The sequence below is a fragment of the Cyberlindnera jadinii genome, assembly GCF_001661405.1.
Source record: "Cyberlindnera jadinii NRRL Y-1542 unplaced genomic scaffold CYBJAscaffold_2, whole genome shotgun sequence".
NCBI classification, from domain to species: domain Eukaryota; kingdom Fungi; phylum Ascomycota; class Saccharomycetes; order Phaffomycetales; family Wickerhamomycetaceae; genus Williopsis; species Williopsis jadinii.
This window is the reverse complement of record NW_017963653.1, coordinates 603,622-624,636: the sequence shown is the minus strand read 5'-3', so window position 1 is coordinate 624,636 and position 21,015 is coordinate 603,622. Positions and strand designations below refer to the sequence as shown.

Genomic DNA, 21,015 nt, shown 5'->3' with positions numbered 1-21,015 from the left:
CCAACCGTAGCAATTGTATGCAATGAAAGAGTTACTTTTCAAAGGATGTATTGATACGCCACGAATACATGATCTACACACTCACACCTTCCTCTGTTGAATCAACATCTTCAGTAGAAATGCTGTCGTCCTGAGCGTCAACCTCGGAAGCAATTGCAGTCTCTAGGACTTCCCCACCTTCATCAATGCTCTCTTCATCTGCTCTGTTACTTTCCGCACTTCCATCAAGTTCGTGAACTTCAACTGCTGAAGTTGTTGACGCCTTCAAAACATCATCGCCATTATTGTCGTTATCTTGGGCCAATTTCTCAACTTCATCTTTAAGCTCTTCCTTCTTTTTGAGGTATTCCTGCTGCTTCTTTGTTCTCAGCTTCAACATGGTGTTCTGTCCAGTCCCCAGGACAAAATAACAAAGCTGGTTGAATCCAACCCAGAGCTCAGGCTCCAGGAATTTTTGACAAATGGCAATGACAACTGGGCCGGTGATCCATGATGACTTCAAAACGCTAAGCAAAGATTTCTTCCAAGCGCTCTTTACGGTGGTCCACGCCCTTTCAAGTTCGTCGCCTTTACCAAGGGCCAACAGTTGCAACTTCGGCGTCATGTTAACAAGAGAGACAAAGGCAACAAACAGCGTGCTCATCAACGGCGTCAACGTCGCCATTGACAAAACAATCTGGGTGATCTTCTGTTTCAAAGTCAAGGGACCTTTGAACAAAGCATTGAGCCATTGGTAGCCATAATGTGTGATTGGCGCTCCAACACCGGCAGAAAACAGCGCAAAGATTGGCAACTTCCAAGAAAGCGTATGTTTAACCTTAACGTTCAAGACAGTTGACACTTTGAACTCCCTGGCAACACCGCTGGCAATCACTTCGTTCAACACCGCAAGAACTGCAGCAGTCACACATTTGGTCAAGAGAGGATTCTTGTGCAGCGAGTCGAGGTATCTCTTATTCAGCGATTGTGCCATATTAACAGCAGAGCAAAGTGAGCTTGATGGCAGGCAACGGGATAGCGCAATCGACACTGTGTCGCAATTGGAGGGAATGAAGGATCAACGGGTGCGTAAAGAGATCATTTTATATACTGGAAACCCACTCAACAAACTCCAACTTGCCATCTGTGCGATAACCCTCCCACGATAAAACACGCCAGTTACGCCGTTGGCAGCTGCGCATTTTACCGATTCCCGAAAGAGGAGAACTCTGTGGCCACTCGCTTTGCTCCACCTGCCAAAACAGGAAGCAGTGATCTCCGAGGGCACCCGTCTCACGTGACTGACCTCGGATTATGCAGACCAGGCCATCGAAGCTCATCTCACCGGGTAACCCCACCCACCCTCGGATTTCTGCGGTGAGCTTGTGGTACGGGCCACACACCGTGCAACAGAGCACATACAAAGCGATTTCCGACCATCTCTGAAGAGGGAAAAAAAATTTTCTGAAGGCATCTTTTAATGAAAAATTTCTGTGAAAAGTACCAAATCCAAGCCATATTCAAACTTCATTGAAGAGTCTGGTAATTTTTCCCATTAGCTCTAACTTTTAAGACTTTTACACATACACAATCAATAATGGCTTTCACTCCAGGTGGTAGAGGTGGCAGAGGCGGTGCCAGAGGTGGCTTCGGTGGCCGTGGTGGCCGTGGTGGTGCCAGAGGTGGTTTCGGTGGTGCTCGTGGTGGCCGTGGTGGTGCCAGAGGTGGTGCCCGTGGTGGTGCTAGAGGAGGAAGAGGTGGTGCCCGTGGTGGCCGTGGTGGTGCTCGTGGTGGTGCTAAAGGTGGTGCCAAGGTTGTCATTGAGCCACACAGACACGCCGGTGTCTTCATCGCCAGAGGTAAGGAGGATTTGCTTGTGACGAAGAACATTGCACCAGGCGAGTCCGTCTACGGTGAGAAGAGAATCACCGTTGAGGAGCCATCAAAGGAAGAGGGTGTCCCACCAACCAAGGTTGAATACCGTGTTTGGAACCCTTTCAGATCTAAGTTGGCTGCCGGTATCATGGGTGGTTTGGATGAACTCTTCATAGCCCCAGGTAAGAAAGTGTTGTATTTGGGTGCTGCTTCTGGTACTTCCGTCTCCCACGTTTCTGATTTAGTTGGACCAGAAGGTTTGGTGTACGCTGTCGAGTTCTCTCACAGACCAGGTAGAGAGTTGATTGGTATGGCAAAGAAGAGACCAAACGTCATCCCAATCATTGAGGATGCTAGACACCCACAGAAATACAGAATGCTTGTTGGCATGGTTGATGCTGTCTTTGCTGATGTTGCCCAACCAGATCAAGCCCGTATCATTGCCCTCAACTCCCACTTGTTCCTCAAAGACCAAGGTGGTGTCATCATCTCCATCAAGGCCAACTGTATCGACTCCACCGTGGATGCTGAGACTGTCTTTGCCCGTGAGGTGCAAAAGCTTCGTGAGGAGAAGATCAAGCCATTGGAGCAATTGACATTGGAGCCATATGAGAGAGACCACTGTATCGTCATTGGTAGATACATGAGAAGTGGGTTATAAGCGTGATGCCTAAGTGTAAAGCGTTATGATTAGATCGGAGTTCGATGAGGAGAAGACGAAGACGGAAAAAGTGAGAAAGGCATATCAATTCTTAGAGTCTATTGATTCGAGTAATTTCTGCATGTACATTATATCGGTTTTTTTATAGTTAATTAGCCAATCAATTTTGGCAATGAAGTTATGTGTAGAAACAATGTCTCTGTCTGGTAATAATTGGAACAGCTGATCTTCACTGATCGGCCGTTCATGATGTACACACAATTTCCCCCGACGCCTACTCAATTGGCATGGGTTTACCCTCGTGAGTAGACCCACGTGTAGGGAATGGTTGGTTAGTAGAGCAAGGTGCTACTCGATGTGGTGGTATTCGGTAAACCGTTCCCACGGGTATCTGAATAAAACCCTTGAATATGACATACCACGTAATGTGTATATAAAGAGTGTGGAGCACTCCCGTAGCTGCCTTGTGTTTCGGCCTAGGCTCAACATCAACAACCAATTTTTAACATGAAGCTCTCCACAGCCATTGCACTCGCTTTCTCCTCAGTTGTCTCTGCTAAGAACATCCTCCTGACCAACGATGACGGTTGGTTGGCAACAGGCATCAGGGCTGCGTATAGAGAGCTCAGCGCTGCAGGCCACAACGTCTATCTCGTTGCACCAGCTGAGCAGAGATCCGGTTACGGTGGTACGTTCAGGTATAACAAGGGCAAGACACTGGAAGCAAACGATGAGTTCAACTATAAGAAGCAAGGTGATCCAGCGTGGGGACACGAGGACTCTGACGATCACATTTGGTATTTCGATGCCACCCCTGCCGCTTGCGTTGCCTTTGCCTTTGACTACCTTCTGCCAACACACTTTGCCGGTGTTGAGATCGACCTTGTCGTTTCAGGCCCTAACCAAGGTACAAACCCAGAGACTTTCTTCACCTTGTCAAGTACCATTGGTGCAACTTATAACGCTGTGTATAGAGGTTATCCGGCCGTCGCTTTCTCCGGCTCTGATCCCATCAACACTTTCTACAAGCACACTCTGAACACCCTTGCCAACGATCCTCAAAACATCTACGCAAAGAAGATTGTCGAGCTCGTTGACACGCTCTTCGCTAACCAGAAGGAGGACGAGAGACTGTTGCCGTTGGGCACGGGTCTCAACGTCAACTTCCCACTCGTCGGCTTCGAATCCGTTGTGGGCTGTGACGATCCAAAGTACACCTTCACCAGGCTTACGGGCCCAACAGCCATAGCCCTGGCACTCAAGTACAGCGACCTCACACACACCTTCTTGCCCTCCATCACCACGGCACCGGGAGCAAACGTCTACTACAACGGTGACTCCTCTTTGCCTTCCGAAGGCGAGGTCTTGGCCATCCATCTGTGCAACGCACCGGTCTCTGTGTTCTCTGTCGACTACACTGCCGCAACAGCACCACAGGAGGAAGTCAAGGGCAAGCTCTCGAGTATTCTGCACGGCCTAGATGAGTAACTCGCCAGCAATGTGTATACCTGTAGTATAATACATCGTTCATGAAAATGTGCCATTCTTGAGCGCTCTTAGTAAGTCCATGAGACAGCAAAAGGGTAGTGGTTTCTTTAGAGGAGCATGAATGCACTCCTTATGGGTGTCTATTGAGATGTGGTGAGACACTTGATGAGGATGTTGTGTGCGCTGTTGACGTGGCGGCTGTGCTCTTCGGGGCTCAGCTCAATGTTTCCAGCTATATCCACGTCACAGTATATCTTTCACTAACAGTAGGATGTATATTGTTCCTCTCGCACGGTGTGGCTGGTAGAATAGCTGATATGATGATGACAGTAAGAATAGTCTTAATAACAGGATAATTCAGAAATGCAAGAGATGAAGCTTCAGTTCCAGGACCTCTATGAAGAAAAAGTATAATGGTTCAAGAGGTGCCTTTAAACCATTGTAGAGAAACACTCGAATCTTGAGGATTCATGTTTGATGTTGTTATCCTAACTCAAAAGTATGTGATCACTGTAAAGTGTTACTGTAAGTCACAGCTGACACAATTCAGTGATGAATCCGGAAATCGAGTCCGAAGGTCGAATATCACATCAAGGTGGAAACGACACACGCCTTCCAGCTGCGTGCACGACGCGTGGTGAGCGGATGGTCTATCACCGGCTCATCATGAGGCGAACGTCTCGTCCCTTCCGGACTGAATGGTGGACAATACGAGCGAGCTAAGGAGCTTGTGAAATGTCCGTTCTATGCTTCGTAAAAAATTTCCCGTGGGAAGGGCTCGAATTTATAGGCTTGAACTGCCAATATCGGACAGCTTTCCTGCCACAAGCCGGTTTTGCTGTCATTTTGCTGTGCCTTTTCGTGCCCCTCCCGGTTTCTCCCAGGCCGCGAACTCGTTTGATGGTCTGCATACCAGTGCTGTGTTTATATAGTGAAGAAGAACAACATGGGAAGAAGAGGCACATCCTCAAGGTGCTCAATATCCAGCGCCCAAAGACACAGCGAGGAGCATAGAGAGAGCGTACAAGCATGCCAGATGTCATAGACCTTTCGGAAATCGGCTCGGATGGCGACGAGTCGCTGAATCAAGACGACGTTGTTATCACAGATGTTCGAGAGGTGCCACCAGAGAGAAGGGCTGCCGGTGGTGGGTTGCGGTCCGCTGGTGTAACGATCTACCTTCCGGATGGCCCTCACGTTGTCCCCAGTGTTGTGAGACCACCGGAGCGTGTGTCGTTTGAAGGAGGTGTTGGTGCTCCGAGCCCTGCGAACAACATCAACCGTACCCCTACGCCTGGTGCGCCTGGTGGTCGACATGGCCCCGTGATGGGGAGAGCTGAAGAGCCGAGATGGAGAATCTACTTACGAACAGGGAGACGTGCGTCCACGAGGGCCAACCGCAGCATGAACCGTAGAGGCAGAGGCAGTGGCGACCCTGAGTCGTCGAGCGCACCGGACAGGTGGTATCATATTGTGCCTGATTCAGTGGACAGACACGGTAGGGATGGCGAATACAACATCCCGTTTGACATCGTCGGCTCACATCGTCACGAGAGGCGTTTTTGGCAAGACACTATGGGCTATGCTTTTGACGAGGACGGCGAGCAGGGTGACGTGGATGGTGAATATCACATTCGGCCTCGTCGAGGCTATAATACGCCCGGCATATGGAATCTACCCTTTGGTCCTAATAGAAACGACGACGTGCCACAGGAGCTGATGGACATGATCCATCAACGAGAAGAAGCTCACTTTGACAGGGTGAGACAGGCAAACCTGAACAGCACTCAGAGCTACCAGCAGGCGATAGAGGACCGTATAAAAAGCATACGAGAGCCCTACACTACGAGGATCGAACCTGAGGAGGAATACGTGTGCTGTCTCTGCGCAGTGACCTTGGGAGAAGGCCTGCCCTCGGAGTTCATCGGTAACAAGGAGAAGAGACCGTTGGTTGCACTACAAGAGGTGGACGACGTTAGAGCGCCCTTCAAGGCGATGAACCTCGTCACAGACGCAGACAGAGACCTCTCAAAGAGGATCTTCATCGCCAAGTGTGGACACACGTACTGTGGCCGTTGTGTCAATAGCATATCTCGAGTGCGTGCCACCTTGAAGACGATGAAACGGAAGTTCAAGAGGACCGATAATGACATTGACAACCCCTTCATCTGCGCCCCTGGGAAATGCGTTGCGCCAGACTGCTCCAAGGCAATCACCGGCAAGACAGCATTCATCGAGATGTTCCTATAGCGTCCGTCCAATTAATACATTTAGACCATTTTAGCGTGTCGTAGTTGTAGATGACGTTGATGGTGTTGGAGGTGATGAGGCTCGCTCGCAGAGGTAATCTCCGAGAACGGGGACTTTCTATGCTCTCTCCCCTTATCAACACACCGAAAGAAGACCATAACAATCAACGAAAAGAGCACTTATTACGCAGAAATGAAGTCGCTGATCGTCCTCCTTGCTGCCTCCCTCATCGTCACAGGATGTATGAACTCGATCTTCACCAAATACCAGGACAATCAGTACGTTGCGCCTGACCGTAAGTTCGAGCAGCCGGTGTTACAGACGCTCCAGATGTTTATCGGAGAGGCATGTGCATTTCTATTCGTGCTGGGTAAGTCGTTCAGGGGAAGACCAGGTGAATACGAGCCAATCATCGGTGGCAAGCCACCGTTGCCAGCTTCCAAGGTGTTCGTGCTGGCCATTCCTGCCCTGTGCGATCTCTGCGGTACAACGCTCATGAACCTAGGGCTGATGTACACCCCGGTTTCCATCTACCAGATGACAAGAGGCGCTTTGATCTTGTTCGTGGCCTTGTTCAGTGTTGTGTTCCTTCGCAGAAGCATCAACAGGGTCGAATGGCTTTCACTCGTGGTTGTGGTTGCCGGTATTGTCATTGTAGGACTCAGCGGGAAGCAGAACGCCGGCTCGGAGTCTGTTGACAGCGCTGTGAGTAAAGAGGCAAGCTCTAAGCTCGTGGTTGGAATCACACTGGTGTTGTTGGCCCAGGTGCTGGTGGCAACACAGTTTGTCGTTGAAGAGCACATTGTCGGTAGATGGACCGTGGAACCGCTTACCCTTGTCGGGTACGAGGGCTCATTTGGTGGTTCGTTAACGCTCCTGGCCATGGTTGCCGGTTATGCAACCGTGGGCAAGGGCACCAAGGGCCCATTCGATGTTGTGAACTCATTCCATGAGTTCTGGAGCAATGCAAACATCCTGTACTCCTCCATTGCGATCATGATCTCCATCGGAATGTTCAACTTCATCGGCATCACGCTCACCAGCAAGATGAGCGCCACGGCAAGATCCACCATCGACACGTGCAGAACTGCGCTGGTGTGGGTCGTCTCCCTGGTGCTTGGATGGGAATCATTCGTGTTCGCCCAATTGCTGGGATTCGTTCTACTCGGCTTCGGCACATTGGTGTTCAACGGAGCAATAGCCATCGACCCTTACCTACCACGCTGGTTCCTACAGGATAAAGTGGGCAATCTACGTATCATTGACGTTGTCGACGAGCAGATCGAGAGACAATGATCCATATAAAAGCTATGTAATTTGAGAATTGATACACATGGGCTAATTAACTCAGTGGCTGGAAATAGCACACGCGCGCACGCGTGAAAAGTACAACACACGCGACACGTTGATGAGGATCATTGGGAGATTCCGAGACGAAAACGCCGACTTTCCAACTAATCAACAAACAAACAACGGCCAATTGACCACCATTCAGCACCAGGTGGATCGTAGTATGAATCTCGTGGCTGCCATCTGTAGTGGGCTAGTTCTTCTGGTTACACTTGTGAGTATGCTTGTGCTGTCTGTCACTGGAAGGGGCTTCCTTTCTGTCGCCAGGGAAATGGTACTAACCAACTGAACATCAAAGCTGTACGGTGTTGTGCTCTTCTTTTCACATTCTCCAAGGGAGCCGGTACAGTCCGAGCTGACCTACATTACAACGTCATCTGATTATGAGGTAGACCCGGAGCCTAAGGACCTTCCACCGAAGTCACAGGTCGAGCCTCTTGATAACATCATACTGAGCGTTGTCATACCGTGCTACAACGAGACCGAGCGGTTGGAGAAGATGATGGCGGAGGCCGTGGGGCATTTACGGGAGAACTACTCCGACCAATGGGAGATTGTCATTGTTGATGACGGGTCTAGAGACGGCACTGCGTCGTTTGCGCTGGAATTGGCCCATTCCAAGTTCGAGTTACAGCCTGGTGAGTTAAGAGTGGTTCAGCTGGTTGCCAACAGAGGTAAAGGTGGCGCAGTGACCCATGGAGTGCAACACACCAGGGGCCAGTACACCATCTTCGCAGATGCTGATGGTGCCTCGAAGTTCAGCGATGTCGATAAGCTCATTGAATCCATCAAGAAGCACGAGCATAGCGGAGAATCTCCCGCGATGGCTATAGGCTCCAGGGCCCATATGGTTGATACAGATGCCGTTGTTAAGAGATCGTTCATTAGAAACTTCCTCATGTACTCACTGCACACTTTGGTGTTTGTCTTTGGTATTAGACATATCAAGGATACTCAGTGTGGATTCAAGCTCTTCAACAGAAGTGCTATAAGACAGATCTTTCCCTATATGCACACCGAAAGATGGATCTTTGACGTTGAAATCCTGATCATTGCAATCAGAAAGAACATCCCAATTGAAGAGATTCATATATCATGGCACGAAGTTGATGGATCTAAAGTGGACTTGGCTAGGGACTCCATAAACATGGCTATTGACCTGGTTGTTACCAGATTGGCATACATTTTGGGCATATACAAGGATAAGGATATCTAGATAGATTAAAACAAACAAAAGAAGACGGGGGAGAATAGTCCATTTCGTCATTTAGGAACCGGTTTTATAAGTTCTCTGTTGATAACACGAGCATTGTCCATAAAAGTTTCTCCTAATTGTTCAAACGTAAATGCGTCTTGATCCAGTTTGTCAAATGCCTTCAGCAACTTTGGCATATCCACTTCCAACTCCATCTCAAGGAACTCTGCATACTCATCGGATTTACCCTTGACCCTCTGTGAAACTTCAGTAAGGTCAATTCTCGTTGCCGTCGTTGCATGGATTATAGATGTTCTCTTCTTGTGTCTCTCGGTTTCTGGAGTATGGTTCTCGAACCGTTCAGGGTTTTCCGATGAGGGCAACTCTAAGCTCATCGTGAGTCTAAAGTCGAATATCATATCTGGACAATGGATGTGTAGATTTGCAAGCTTCTTCTTCTCAATATTTGCAGTTAGACGACTCGTGGCTTTATCTGTGGTTAATCTGTAAAATCTCGGTATCTTGCCTCTGTATGCTTCTCTGTATACACGATCGATTTGATCGGTCTTGAATGTCCTGAACTTTTCCTTATGAAGCTTCGACAGCCCTGTCACAAACTTCTTAGCACGGTCAAAGTGTTCTCGATCCAACCCCGAACGATATTGACAATCTAGGATGAAATTATCTTCAACTATGCACTCGTTGGTCACGGGGATATGAACACGTCTATCGGTTTGCTTATGCCATAGTCTTCCAAATTTGACCTCCAACTCTAAGAAATGACGTTGTTCCTTTGGAACTGCCAGTATTTGAGCATATACCCAATTTGTAATTCTTCTCGTTGTATCATTATAGGGTTTGACACCAGTAATTGACGTTAAGGTATCAGCGGAATCACTTGACGCGGATACGTTACTTCTCGAATTCGTTGACTTCTTCTTGAAAGTTGACACCCATTTGGTCGCCCATATTGGAGGCTCGGCATAACGACGAGGTTTTAGCTTGCCGTCTTTGGTCAGTGCTGTGGTTTCTTTCTTTTCCAACTTGTTTAGAGCATCCAACTCATCACTTAACGACTTGGCCTCCTTCTTCAGTTCATCGTCCTTCTTGGTCTTCTTCAATTCTACTACATATCCTTCATCACTGGGTTTCCGCTTCTTTGAAACCTCATCCACCATCTCTCTGTTTCTCTTCTTCTCGTGCTCCTCTTCCTCCTCGTCCATGGAGTTTATCACGTTCTGCAAACTTGGGGGTCTGGATATCGTCCTCTTTGGAATAACCGGCGAGTTGGTTTCCGAGGTGGTAACGTCATAGCTTAGGCGCCTAGCGATGCTCGGTGTCTCAGTCCCATCAACGTCAACATCGGTATCGTTTGTAAGGCTTGAAATGCTGTTACGGGCTCTAATAACACTCGAGCCAGGTGTTTGTTCAGTGGAGTGAGGCGGTATCGTCTTCGATGGTAACGCTGGTGATGCCATGTCACGGCCCTGCTGTGAGGCTGCTGGTGGTTGTCGTTGATACGATGGTGGGGGCTGCTGCTGTTGTTGTTGTTGTTCCTGTTGTTGACGAATCTCTTCATCCACAGCATTAACCAAATCGTTAATCGACGACCTCTTCTTCAAGGTATCCGTCGGCTTCTTCTCCGGCTGCACCAACAAGTTCTTCAAGTCCATCGGTGCACTCTCCAATTCCTCTTTACACGTACCAGTAACTAACCGCCGTGTCAATGAATGTCTTTGTTTACTTCTCCGTCCTCTCACAGGTACCTGTATTTTTTTTCTCTATTCCTTCACTCTGTTCGGTGCATCATGTGAATTCGCGGTGGAAAAAAAGAGTGCCCTGTTACGGTAGCAACGGGCATAGACAGCTACACCAAATGGCATTCAAAGCATTAATAGGAAGCAAAGGTAACAAGAACTCATAATCATGTCAAGAAGATAACGAGTAAAGTTTTTTAAGCTATAGTATATGTAACAATAAAAACACCTCCAGCTCTATCCACTTCACTTGTATGGGTTTGGAGATCCCACTCTTAGCCCGGTGACCGGGTTAACAATTTCAAGGACTTTCTTTGCCCTTGGGGTTATTGTCTTTGGAGAGTTTGTCGTTGCGTTCTGTGAAGTAGGCGATACTGTTGGGCTGAAGCTTGTGCTTGTGTATGGGTTGAACTTGTGATGTGTATAACTCTGTTGGGATGGGCTGTACTGGATCTCTGGACAAAACTCCAAATCATCCTCCAGCTCAAAGCCCTTGGACGCAGAGAGTCTATTTCTATTGGAATATAGCGATGCAAAGTTCAACGATGGTGAGCCGTTGGAGCGTGGTGTTGGGTATGACTGCAGAGCTGCTCCAACAGTACCAACCGCTGATACGCTCCCCGAGGAACCAGCCCCCGGGTTGAGACCCCTACTCAAGTTCAGATTGTTGTATCCGCCGTTGAGCATGGCGTTGTTCGCCAGTGGAGAGTTGTTGTAGAGGTAACCCTGCTGGGACTGTTGCTGTGGTGTAATCTGTGTTTGTTTCTGTTGGAATGAATAATCATATCCGTACTGCTGTGAAGGTATCATCCTTGTCGGGTTGTATCGATTGTCGTAGCTTTAGAGAAACCCTCTTTCGGTTAGAGACTGTTGATATGGTATAGAAGTACTCTGATGACCTTGTTTGTATTTGTTCCTTCTTCTTAAACTTTATATAAAGATTTTGAAGGAAAAGGGGGTAAACAAATGGTTTTAATATGGAGGTAAATTTTAATTAGTGCTATCCCCCTGGTGACAAAATTTGTGGCCCTAAAACCAAAAACTTTATCGTCGTAGGGGGGGATGGCCAAAAAAAAGAAAGAAAAAGAAAGAAAAAGAAACTTCTACGAAGCTGCCAAATTGCAGTTCTCCTTTTTCCGCCATGTTCCAGCCCCCTTTGACTTGAATACCCAATTGGGATATGTAATGTATTTTACCACTATATATAGAGTTATACTGGTGCTTATGTAATCTTTTACTAAGGGACTACCCCAAGCGAAGGCTGTGATAGCAACCGAGAAACCTCGGTATGTCACGTCATCAGTGCAGTCCATCACTACAATGTCTGTTCTTAGATAAGGAATAGGACGTCTTACACATCTGTATATATATCTGAACTCAGTATAAAACATTTAGAGAGACCATTCATGGACTTTTTCCATCTATGCTTTTTTTCTTTTGATTTCAAGGTACTGTTTCTGAGGGGTATAGTTCTTCAGCAGCCAGTCAAAACCTCATTTGATCTTTGAAGATACGTTTATACCAAGAGCATCGACATGGGGCAGTGCTATTCTTCGCTCCTCGTTGTTCAGTAAAGATTCTATACGGACCTTCTTTTCTAATTCATGCGTGGTTGTTGGCGTGGATAACGTCCTCACATGCAATGGACTCGTAGAACCAATGTTATTGGTGATGAGAAGCGTAGATGATGCTGATGAAGATGAAGATGACGATGACGACAACGACTGTAGTGAACTATACTCCGGTCTTGTGGTATCACCATTGGAATTCAACACGTTGCTCAGCCATGATTTACGATCAGCATTCTGCTGGTGATGTAGTTGCTGAGGTGTTGGCAAGATCGGTTGTAAAGGTTGAAACGACATCTGTTGTTGATGTTGCTGATTATATCCACTTGAAGACGACGATACCGATGTGTTAAATTGGAACGAATTCGGCGTCCGTAAAGTATCATAATGAGAAGACAATGGGGTGCTTGTCTCTGATTGTCCACTGAGTGCAAACGATGAATTGTACGGTGAAGATAGAATATCCTTAGCACCAGTGCTTGAGAGAAAATGTATACTTGGCAATGCAGTTGATGGGTATTGTGATTGAGTGAAGCTAGCGCTCGTTGGTGACGTTGCTAAATATCCAGAGTTTTCAGAATTCGGCGTAGGTACTGTATAAGGACCAGTATCGTTGTACACTGCCTTTCTAGATGGGAGATCAATAGGACGTGGTCTGTGCTTTGGATGAAATTGGGTGGGTCTCAATAACGTCTTTGCAGCCTCCAAATCCTCACCGTTTTGGGTCAAGATATCAGTGGTATAATGTTGCCGTACCTGCTGAGGTAATGGCGGCAGTGGTTTGTTCATGTTGACGTTGTCAGTGGTGTTGCTATTGCTTCTGATCTTGTTCCTCTGGTCGTTGTTCATGTTCACATTACCGCTCTGCGTTATAGAATTGGTGTTACCATTGTTAACCATATCCAGATGGTCAATAGTAGATTCATTAACATGTACAGTCTGTTTATGCTGTCTCAAGTTATCCAACCTGGAGAACTTCCGCGAGCAGTGGACACATTCAAACGGTCTCTCACCTGTATGCTTCCTGATATGACACGCTAAGTGCTCTGATCTTGTAAATGTCATGTTGCAACCTGGGTAGCCAGTGCATTGGAAAGTTCTTCCCTTTGATCTCTTCTTCACGATCTTAACCTCGTGAGAGTTCATCGTGATCTCGTTGTAGCCACTTGTTTTAGGAATGCTCATTCCAGTAATGAAAGACTCACGGCTAGCAGCAGTTCAAAAATCTTGCGGTTGTCAAGTGGTTCCACTGCTGATCGCACGCCCAACCGCTCTCTCTTCTTTCCTTCTTTGCCTCGAGTTACGCGTGTCCTTTCGTCTCCTGATCTCTCCTTAGCTGTCCTTCTGTAGATCCGGAATGGAAAGCTTTTTGTGCTTGTCTCTTAAACGATGTTCCTTTGCCAAACTATAATCTCACGGATTTACTACACAAGACTCTGTGTTTAATCCCTTCTTGTATATATGCAAAATCTTCAGGAACGAGAAAAAAACAAAAAAAGAACAAACGATATGTGGAGTGCTGGCTTTGTTCTCTCTTGCTCTGCCGTTCTTGAAATTTGTTGTGAGCAGTGTGTATGTCCTCTGAAGTGTAAGGATAAATCTTTCCAACGAGTTGAAGGTACCTGATTGGACTGAGACGAAAGCAAGTTGGAAAATGGAAAAACCAAAAAAATTATATATACCAAACAGCGCTAAAGGGAAATTTCAAGAATAAATTTTGGTCCCCGGTACCTTTCCAGTGGCTTCCTCCCTCCTGCGCCAGCTTGTTTCTTTTTTCTGGTGTGCGTTTTTGCTGTGTTATTTTTAATTCTGTGCTGTTTGCCCACATAGTTCGCCCATTTTCTGCTGGCGAGTATGTGCTTTTTGCGTTTGTTTCTTTTTCCTCGGCCCTGGCCCTGGACCTCGCACTGCCTTTGCTGTGTGCTTATGCCATGAACTCTACAGACGGTAGTAACGGTAACCTCCGCGCGTTAACCTCTCTTTCCCTTTCTTTTCAATTAGTCAATTAATTCCACCAACGCTTGGTGGGAGTACATCACAATCACATACACATATACGCTGTGATGCATCGACATTGCACGTATAGAACACGTACAAAAGTGTACTTTGAATCCTCACGTATTTTGTGCCACAGTACAGTCATTCTCTTCTGGAAGGTCGAATGCTAGGTTATGTAGATGTCTGCTGGGACCATTTGCACGTATGATTATGCAATTGATTTGTGTTGGAGGTTGTTTCGTCGATAGCCAAAAAACCACTGTGACCATGTGGAATGCGTGTGGAACGACGCCTATGATGGTGACTAATGGCTACAGCAGCAACCACGTACGAATTATTGGTCTTTGAAAGGATAGATCTACAACGAAGAATGGAATAAGAAGAACGACCTCAGCAATAACCACACGAGGCTCCCATCTTGAAAATGAGGCTTTTCGTCTGAATACCCCCAACCAGAGATTAACTCGGGCTCTACAAGGTAAGAAATGGACAACTTCTCCTACACTGGTCTGTGATTCAAAGTCAAATAGACGGCAGGTTTTCGTCTGTGAGTATCGAAAGCTGCACCTTGACTATTGACAACCTTGCAGACGATAGTGGGGGAGCTCGTTTAAACTACGGCATATGGTATACCATAAACTACGTAGTTGTACACCACACAGGTACCGCTCGATCATGAGTCAATAGCCATGATGGAACATGGTGGGGTCAGCGATATGCGTGTTCAGCTATGGTCATCTATAATTTGTTACATGATTCAATCTCTAACGCGCGCGTGTACGGACCTCGTAAAATCCCGAAAATTCCCTGTGAACCAAACTTAAACACTGGAAACCGTACGGCTCTCGCTGTGAAATACACGAACTAGTCGATACGACACCTTAACAACCACCACTAGGGAAATCAAAATTCGACGAACGAGTATAGTTACAAACGAGAAACAATAAAGATGTACATCACAGCATTCAACATCTCTAATGAGGCCATCCATAGATCCCTCTTTGACCATGTTGTGAACGAAAATGAGTAGAAAAGGGGAATATTTTGGCCTCTTTTCTCTGGTGTGTTTTTACCCATTTTAGTCAGCATCATCCCAAAGATTTCTCGATTGCGTCCGTGCTACGGCCGAAGCTTCGTTCCAAAATTCATATATTTAGAATTCTACGTATATTCATACTACCAAACACGATGATTGCAGATCTATTGACACATGACACCATAATCTACAACCTCCGAAACATATATTCTTGATCTAGAAAATTTTTAGGTTATATTAATCTTAAAGAAAAGAATAAAGAAGGACATCCGGCGCAGGGACAACGTCATCGGGTCATCTTTATAGCGTGCGAACTTTGTTCCAAAACATCAGACTCTACGCTGCAGTGTGCGCCTTGTGCGACACATTACATATTTTGACGTCATTGTAATAAAATGGCGTGAGGAGCCTAAAAAAAGTCCAGAGAGCGGAGTCTAATGACTGCTAAACTCAACGCGAGATGTGTAATAGTGAGTACCGTTGGTATGATATTCGACACATATCATGGTTTACGAACCAGAATCATGCGAAACCATTCTTTATTCAAATGGCATTACATCAACAGTTCATGCCTTTTCAAAGTGTAATCGTGCTTCTATCTTTCTCAAGGCGTTTGGGATTGGCGAAGAATCGCGTGAAACGTATCACTTGACTCGGTGAAAAGTGGATTAACTCTGATCATGAATTTCATCCCAGATATGCTCATAGCTGGGGATGAGGCGCATATCGTGTACTGGTGGCAAGCTTCAAATACATCTCTTCCAGCAGTATCACTCATAACCCGGTTTCTATGTATTTAAGTTTGCACGATAAGAGGCTCAAGTTTCATCATTCCTGACATCACTCCTCTACAGGGCGACACCATTGTTCCCACAGTAACCAAAGTCTTTTGTATGGTCTCTGTTGCTCTTGTATGTGGAGCGGAAACTTTATTAGCATTCTCGCCTCATCTATTCTTCGAGTTATGGTCAAATTTTGCAACCATCGCCACGGTTTCAACCAAACCATGGCTTCTATGGAACGCCTTCTCGATACACGTTTTAATCAACGAACGATATGGCTGAAGAAGAGCATATTGACAACTGATGGATCTCTTCGAACCCTGTTGTTGAAAGGTCCAATGTGATTGAGATAAAACACTAGGAACAGCCATCGTTAATAGGACTATAATCCAATTGCAAAGAGTTTGGAGAGAGTTCCCAAATCATTTGCAGTGTTTCTCTCACTGTCAGCTTATTTACCTTTGTTTGTCTTCCACTTCTCTGTTAATAACGTGTTTCTATTCTATACATGAACATGAGTGTCTCTACTATTCGACCTGTATAACATGATTCGGACTCGAAGTGTAACCTTGGGAATGTATCTCTTTATCACATGACTTGCATTGTACCTTGATGCTATTGAAGCTTCTTTTCTGAGTGCAGTAAAGGGTGAGTCGTTGACGAGAATACGTAGTTTGTTTTTCTATAGCTGAAGCTATAACGTCCAGTGCAAACAATTTTTTCCATGAACCCTCTAATTGCATAAGCTTTTTGATCTTTCAGCGTGGGGATTGTTGTAAAACATTACGAACTTTCAGAATATCAGTGTCATCATTGAGTACCCGTGTTGGGACCTTCTATGGCTAAACGATCAAGTGTGTATAAGATCACTCGATCCAGTCGTATTGCTGCCTGGTAGGTGGTCAATCTTTGGCCGCTGCACTGTTGGGAACACTCGCAGGTATTAGTGCCAGGTTTGGATACAGAGAGCTGTATCTTTTGAAACACTGTAGTGTTGTTCCTGGTATTTGCTCTTGACTGTTGACTGTTAATTGTGAACTGTACCGAGGTCACGATCAAGGGACAGGAGACCACTGTCCTGACACATGTCCTTTCCAAGGTGAAGCATGAAGGACGACTGCAGCACGCATGCCTGGCGAAAATGCATGAAATGCATGATGCTGGACCTTAACCTCCAAATGTTTCTCCGTTACTGTCCTAATTAGTCCTGGTCTGGCTCTTGGATTTATCGACCACCAATCGACTCTTACAGTTGGAATTGGGAGAAGATAGATAGTCCAGTCTATGGTTTACAGTGTTATTGTTGTTTCTTTCAGATATTGCATGTAATGCAAATGTTCCCGCATGCCTAGCAACATACTTACAAATATATAAGCAATGAACCATTTTATTGTGTGAGATTCAACTGAAGATGTATTGATATCACCAGAGAGGAAAGCATTCTAAGTATATGCAGGAGAAATAAGTCTATGGATTTTAACTGTGAGTGTTCATATCTAGGTTCTAGGGAGGATCAGAAAGCACCTTCGAAGGGAATCGTATCGGCAATTGCATCCACTACTGTCTAACAGTTCCCCATTCGTTTTTTCGTTAGTAACAGAACATAAGCCTGGAATATTGTTACAGTACACAACGATGTTCATTCGCTGTTATCGTTGCTGGGCGGAGTGGTGAGACAGTCATTGCGATCTGGACTTGACTTGCAAAAGTACTGTTTTTATGGCAATAACAATGGTCCGTCATTCTAATACGCAATGGTCAAAGATGGTTAGATCGTCCAAACGACGTTTTACTAATTTTCTACACAAACAAGGACATTAGACTACTACTTCTAAGAGTATTGGTAGATTTAACTTATATGTGGTTTTTGAACGCATTGTCAATAGCCTTGTATGTTTGCGAACCAGTAGCTATTTAAGTGGTGGGGAGTTATCAAAAAGATGAGGATCCAATCGTACGGAGTTCCAATCTGAATCTTATTCATCCACTGGAGCTTTTGAGTATAAGCACGTATACATATATCCAATCGGTTCCAGAAACAGATCAACATTATATACATACACTGGGTCCCAGATGAAATCGATTCAAAACTAACGGATTTTTTCGCGTGCTGGGTCCGAGGATGAAAATCGATTCAAAACTAACGGATTTTTTCGCGAGCTGGGTCTAAGATAAAAATCGATTCAAAACTAACGGATTTTTTTGCCCGCGAAAATCTCCGTTAACTTTGAATGGGACTTCGTGGTAGGAACACGCATAGTCAGAATCAAACCGATAAAGGACTGAGACGAGGACTCGACAGTGCTTCAGACCAAATTTTGGAATAAATTGGCTACAGTAAAATGCGGTAAATAAACCTGAAATGTAAACATTAACCACACCGAAGACACTGCAGTTCGACTTGTAAGCATGATATTCTAGACTTTCTTATAGCTTTGAATCTATTAAGAATAGTTTAGAATTACAAAAAAACTTGATATGTTCTAATTGAGTTCTTTAATTGCTTGTGTTTCATTTTTTACTACATAAATAGCTGTTGAACTTTTCTGACATATAATTTATGTCAGAAAATGACGTAAATATTCAATTCTGGCAAAACAAAATTCTTAAAAAACGAGGACAAATCTAACTTTACCATTAGAATGATACTTATAAAAATAGCAAACCCCCCTTCAAATTTCCCCAAATTATACCACAATGTAGTGCTTACTCAAATTAAGAGATATACAAAGTATGATCATGTTAACTTCAATACTTTCTGAGATATAACCATTCATAGTTTGTATGGTATAATCAAGAAAAACACATAAATTTGCTTATATCTCAGCAACAAAACAAAAATTGAGAAAACTGACGAGGAAAACAAAAGAACATATCCATATCATCATATATGCTAACTTTGAACTTGATTGGATCAATGGTTGTTTTACAATAAATCACAACGTTTTGCATTACATATGTAATTCTGATTCTTCGTTGCCTCAGCAATCGTAAAAATGTTAGGATGTTTCTAATTTCCGCTGCAATTGTTTACATTTTGAATTCTTATCAACACAAAAATGACACAAAACCAGTACAGCTTTATACACAGAATTAAGAATATCACAGAAGAATGGCCAAGAACAAAAGGTTGAATAATAAAGGCAAGAATCCCAGAGGGCGTCCAAGAAAGATTCAGAGGACTCTTACTGGGGCCATCCGACGGCGTCCTCAACCTGAAGAAGAAACATCAGCGGCTAATCCAGAACCACAGCGGCAAGCTCAAACGAATGGAGGTACGAGACAACAAGAAGACCCATTAATTATTGAGATAGACTAACTGACCTGTTATGAGAACAAGATATGGGACCAAGAAACCTCCAAGTTCTGTCACAGAATACCCATACAGAGATCACAGACTTGCCACAACAGCCGCTAATACCTGAACCTGAACTAGATAATGGAACTATGGCCGATAGAATAAGAGATAGGCGAAGAAACGCAGCACAGGTGGCAGAAAGAGCGTTAGAAGAAATTAGACGTGATGGTGCCTTTGATTATGATCCCAACTTTGAATACATCATTGAGGATGACACCAACGGTTTTAATGAGAATGATGATCCAGTTTATGAACAACAACAACAGCGGAGACCACGGAATTTCAAGTAAAATCCAAGTGATCTTGAAAAGTGTTGCGATTGTTATCATACACTCGTTATCAATGCTGATTTACCATCTTTTTTCTGTTATAGGAACATGGTTTTACTCGAGGAATTCGATGAACCTTCAGAGTAAGTGAATGATATCTTCTTGGATCCAATCACGTCCACATATTCTCGAACAATCAACACAATTCTTTCACTATTATATCATCATTAGGCTCTAACAGTACTGCTGATTCGAGAGGTGAAACTTATTCAATGACCATCAACGGACGTTTATTCCATAGAGTTGATGGTTTGGTAGCTCAAGAAAATGCACCTGGTGGTTCTGGTAAGACTTATATTGAAAATCTCATTGTTAGAAAATTAAGATTGCAGAATCGTGTCGTTGCAACATGTGCATCCACAGGTATTGGAAGTTTATTGTTGGATAATGGTTCAACAGCTCATAGGCTCTTTTCCATTCCAGTTGTTGAGGATGGTAAAGAGTCAATCATTGAATGCCCTCTCAAGATGGTTGATGACAGATGGGGGCTCTTAAAAGAAGTTGAATTGATCATTTGGGATGAAATTAGTGCCCAATCAAACCAATGTATCGAGGCTGCTGATAGACTCTTGAGGAAGATTAAAGATAAACCTGAAGTACCATTTGGTGGAATTGTTTTGCTCTTGAGTGGTGATTTCCGTCAATGTTTACCAGTGATTCAAGGAAGTACTAACCAAGAAGTTATCATTGCAAACTCTTTATTCAGGTACTCAAACGCTAAAGATATAGAAATCTTGAAATTGACGGAAAATTTAAGAATCTTGAGAAATGATTCATTTACTGAAGAACAACGAAACGATGCTTTACAAATCTCCAATAAATTGCTTCAAATTGGAATTGGGGGGAACGTTGTCGATTTTGTTCCAAATGTATTCGAAACTGAACGAGAATTCTTGAATCAAATTTATCCAAGCGGGTTATTAAGTTCGTTGGAATTTGGAACAGCGTTTAATCTCTTTGGGAACACATGTATATTGACACCTTTTAACAAATCTGTTGACGCCATTAACTCCAAATGTCTTCAGAAGATGACAACTGAATCGTTTGACTGTATTGGCAGTGACACTTTGGAGGAAGAATTCGACAATACCATATCAAGAAACATTGCAAAGCTGTTCCATACACCAAGAATTCCTCCGTTCAAATTACAAGTGAAGTTAAATACACCAATGATCTTGACGAGTAATATATTACAAACCGAGGGATTGGTTAATGGATTAAGAGTATTGATCACTGAAGTCCGCTCAAATCTCATAGTTTGTCAAATATTGACTGGTGATCGTAAAGGTGATATTATTCAGCTTACCAAAATCAAATTCAAACATACATGTGATTCCAAATGTTCAGTAACCTTCACAAGGTGCCAATTCCCATTGAGACATTGCTTCG

At 44.7% G+C, this 21,015-nt stretch overlaps 12 protein-coding genes across 12 annotated transcripts; 8 read left to right on the top strand and 4 right to left on the bottom strand.

Moving 5' to 3' along the window:
* Nucleotides 1–73: 73 nt before the first annotated feature.
* On the bottom strand, nucleotides 74–973 carry CYBJADRAFT_171313 (uncharacterized protein; the record flags this gene model as incomplete). The annotated part of the gene is made up of 1 exon (XM_020216204.1): nucleotides 74–973. The coding sequence occupies one exon, from the start codon at nucleotides 971–973 to the stop codon at nucleotides 74–76; it is 900 nt and encodes a 299-aa protein (XP_020072431.1).
* Nucleotides 974–1,274: 301 nt separating this feature from the next.
* On the top strand, nucleotides 1,275–2,696 carry NOP1 (rRNA methyltransferase NOP1). The gene has a single exon (XM_020217718.1). The coding sequence runs from the start codon at nucleotides 1,577–1,579 to the stop codon at nucleotides 2,513–2,515; it is 939 nt and encodes a 312-aa protein (XP_020072430.1). The 5' UTR covers nucleotides 1,275–1,576; the 3' UTR covers nucleotides 2,516–2,696.
* Nucleotides 2,697–3,022: 326 nt separating this feature from the next.
* Nucleotides 3,023–4,003, top strand: CYBJADRAFT_160814 (sure-like protein; the record flags this gene model as incomplete). Its single annotated transcript, XM_020213559.1, has 1 exon — nucleotides 3,023–4,003. One exon carries the CDS (start codon nucleotides 3,023–3,025, stop codon nucleotides 4,001–4,003), a length of 981 nt encoding a protein of 326 aa, XP_020072429.1.
* A 1,029-nt stretch (nucleotides 4,004–5,032) lies between these two features.
* SLX5 (SUMO-targeted ubiquitin ligase complex subunit SLX5) lies at nucleotides 5,033–6,280 on the top strand (the record flags this gene model as incomplete). The annotated part of the gene is made up of 1 exon (XM_020217306.1): nucleotides 5,033–6,280. One exon carries the CDS (start codon nucleotides 5,033–5,035, stop codon nucleotides 6,251–6,253), a length of 1,221 nt encoding a protein of 406 aa, XP_020072428.1. The 3' UTR covers nucleotides 6,254–6,280.
* Nucleotides 6,281–6,354: 74 nt separating this feature from the next.
* Nucleotides 6,355–7,945, top strand: CYBJADRAFT_46559 (uncharacterized protein). Its single transcript, XM_020217717.1, has 2 exons — nucleotides 6,355–7,817; nucleotides 7,902–7,945. Exon 1 carries the CDS (start codon nucleotides 6,446–6,448, stop codon nucleotides 7,547–7,549), a length of 1,104 nt encoding a protein of 367 aa, XP_020072427.1. The 5' UTR covers nucleotides 6,355–6,445; the 3' UTR covers nucleotides 7,550–7,817; nucleotides 7,902–7,945.
* ALG5 (dolichyl-phosphate beta-glucosyltransferase) lies at nucleotides 7,767–8,819 on the top strand (the record flags this gene model as incomplete). The annotated part of the gene is made up of 2 exons (XM_020216801.1): nucleotides 7,767–7,817; nucleotides 7,902–8,819. 2 exons carry the CDS (start codon nucleotides 7,767–7,769, stop codon nucleotides 8,817–8,819), a joined length of 969 nt encoding a protein of 322 aa, XP_020072426.1.
* Nucleotides 8,820–8,887: 68 nt separating this feature from the next.
* Nucleotides 8,888–9,784, bottom strand: CET1 (polynucleotide 5'-phosphatase; the record flags this gene model as incomplete). The annotated part of the gene is made up of 1 exon (XM_020212317.1): nucleotides 8,888–9,784. A coding segment is annotated over one exon (897 nt), but the record flags the coding sequence as incomplete, so codon positions are not given.
* Nucleotides 9,785–10,801: 1,017 nt separating this feature from the next.
* Nucleotides 10,802–11,405, bottom strand: CYBJADRAFT_188512 (uncharacterized protein; the record flags this gene model as incomplete). Its single annotated transcript, XM_020217305.1, has 1 exon — nucleotides 10,802–11,405. Exon 1 carries the CDS (start codon nucleotides 11,363–11,365, stop codon nucleotides 10,802–10,804), a length of 564 nt encoding a protein of 187 aa, XP_020072424.1. The 5' UTR covers nucleotides 11,366–11,405.
* A 502-nt stretch (nucleotides 11,406–11,907) lies between these two features.
* On the bottom strand, nucleotides 11,908–13,770 carry CYBJADRAFT_166124 (C2H2-type zinc finger protein). Its single transcript, XM_020214365.1, has one exon. It carries the CDS (start codon nucleotides 13,306–13,308, stop codon nucleotides 12,049–12,051), a length of 1,260 nt encoding a protein of 419 aa, XP_020072423.1. The 5' UTR covers nucleotides 13,309–13,770; the 3' UTR covers nucleotides 11,908–12,048.
* A 4,859-nt stretch (nucleotides 13,771–18,629) lies between these two features.
* CYBJADRAFT_166121 (uncharacterized protein) lies at nucleotides 18,630–19,339 on the top strand (the record flags this gene model as incomplete). Its single annotated transcript, XM_020214364.1, has 1 exon — nucleotides 18,630–19,339. A coding segment is annotated over exon 1 (202 nt), but the record flags the coding sequence as incomplete, so codon positions are not given.
* Nucleotides 19,340–19,381: 42 nt separating this feature from the next.
* CYBJADRAFT_166120 (uncharacterized protein) lies at nucleotides 19,382–19,858 on the top strand (the record flags this gene model as incomplete). Its single annotated transcript, XM_020214363.1, has 1 exon — nucleotides 19,382–19,858. A coding segment is annotated over exon 1 (251 nt), but the record flags the coding sequence as incomplete, so codon positions are not given.
* Nucleotides 19,859–20,015: 157 nt separating this feature from the next.
* CYBJADRAFT_119327 (uncharacterized protein) lies at nucleotides 20,016–20,312 on the top strand (the record flags this gene model as incomplete). Its single annotated transcript, XM_020212287.1, has 1 exon — nucleotides 20,016–20,312. A coding segment is annotated over one exon (297 nt), but the record flags the coding sequence as incomplete, so codon positions are not given.
* Between the last annotated feature and the right edge of the window lie 703 nt (nucleotides 20,313–21,015).